Here is a 1,316-nt window from a genome sequence, read left to right as displayed (position 1 = left end):
CCTACTAATATTCGCATTCTGTCGGTATCCGGCATCCTCTTAATAGCTTTAAATATGTTTACGTTAACATGCAACATACGCGCGATAAAATAGTATTCGAGTTTTTATCTTATGTACATTAATCTTATCTTTAATCTTATATAATTTAATTGAGAAAAGCAATAATCGATAATTAATATAAATGAAGTTATTCGAAAAAGAGATAAAACGATAGTTTACTGAAAAATAAATTTTTTTATTACACGTTTTGTATTTTATTGTATCTCAATATGGGATTAAATCGTTGTTTTTCCCTTCGCATAAAATAGGTATATGCTCACCTTTCCGGTAACGTATCTAGGGTGTTGTAAGCAATATGAAGAATTCTCAGGGATGTGAACTTTGCGAGAGCGTCTAGGGCGGTATCGGTCAGGCAATTCGCCGTGACATATAATTTCTCCAAGGTATGCGATCCCTGATGGCTCCTGCCGGCTTCCTCGCGATACGGTAGTTCGGAGAGCCGATTGTTGGAGAGGTTCAAAACTTTCATTCTGGAAAGGAGTTCGTAAGCGCGAGGCGTAAAGTCTTGGCCGCAGTTTACGACGAAGGGAACGAGAATAGTTCACTTCGGATAGTTAGTAGTAAATACAATTTCCTAACACATACATACGTTGGAAACTTTAATTTTCTCTTAAGATCGATTCTCTTCAAATTTATAATGCACACATTTCTTCATCATTGTTGCATATAAATGAGAGAGACAATATTATTATTATTTTAATAGATGAGTCCATTTATAACGGCGAGAAAGATGATTGATGTCTTACTTTTCAGTATTGGTGAAAAAGCTAGTCGGTAGCGTGGTTAACATATTGCCCTGAAGAGTCAAATGAACGATGTTCAATGGCCTTCTGGGCGGTGGTAGGGCTTGTAATCGGTTGTGAGGCAAATGAAGAACTTCCAGTCTCGATGGCTGTGACAGCAATCTATCCGGTAGAGCCGTTAGTGCGTTGTGCGATGCGAAAAGAACGCGCAGTGCTGGCAATTCAGTCATCCATTCCGGCAATGCATCTAAATTATTGCTGAAAGTATATAATTTCTACGTAAGACAAAAATTAACAAAATAATAAAAGAGAAATATATCAACTCTGATAATTTATTATTAAATGATTCGCTGAAATATATTTGATTAAATAGCGTGCTAAATAAATTTTCTTTAGAAATTTTCGTATACTTTTAACAATAAATATAAAAAAATAAAAATATCAACTCTCAAATATATAAAGAAAAATATACATTTCGAAAAAATTGATATCTATTATAATATATATATATAT

General features: G+C 34.0%; 1 protein-coding gene across 1 annotated transcript; it reads right to left on the bottom strand.

Moving 5' to 3' along the window:
- Nucleotides 1-208: 208 nt before the first annotated feature.
- LOC115243209 (PH domain leucine-rich repeat-containing protein phosphatase 2-like) lies at nt 209-1,116 on the bottom strand. The gene is made up of 2 exons (XM_029820044.1): nt 807-1,116; nt 209-530 (listed from the first exon to the last, which is right to left on the bottom strand). Exons 1-2 carry the CDS (start codon nt 1,031-1,033, stop codon nt 317-319), a joined length of 441 nt encoding a protein of 146 aa, XP_029675904.1. The 5' UTR covers nt 1,034-1,116; the 3' UTR covers nt 209-316.
- Between the last annotated feature and the right edge of the window lie 200 nt (nt 1,117-1,316).

The sequence above is a fragment of the Formica exsecta genome, unplaced genomic scaffold, assembly GCF_003651465.1.
Source record: "Formica exsecta isolate Colony F162 unplaced genomic scaffold, ASM365146v1 C16407323, whole genome shotgun sequence".
In the NCBI taxonomy this organism is placed as follows: domain Eukaryota; kingdom Metazoa; phylum Arthropoda; class Insecta; order Hymenoptera; family Formicidae; genus Formica; species Formica exsecta.
The sequence above is the reverse complement of the archived record's forward strand: the minus strand, read 5'-3'. Positions and strand labels throughout refer to the sequence as shown.

What these genes read in the sequence shown, in the direction of transcription:
- LOC115243209 (XM_029820044.1), bottom strand. Translation starts at nt 1,033, where the DNA reads ATGACTGAATTGCCAGCACTGCGCGTTCTTTTCGCATCGCACAACGCA. An exon ending in TTTTTCACCAATACTGAAAA is followed by an intron (nt 531 to 806) that starts GTAAGACATCAA and finishes ACTCCTTTCCAG; the next exon opens with AATGAAAGTTTTGAACCTCT.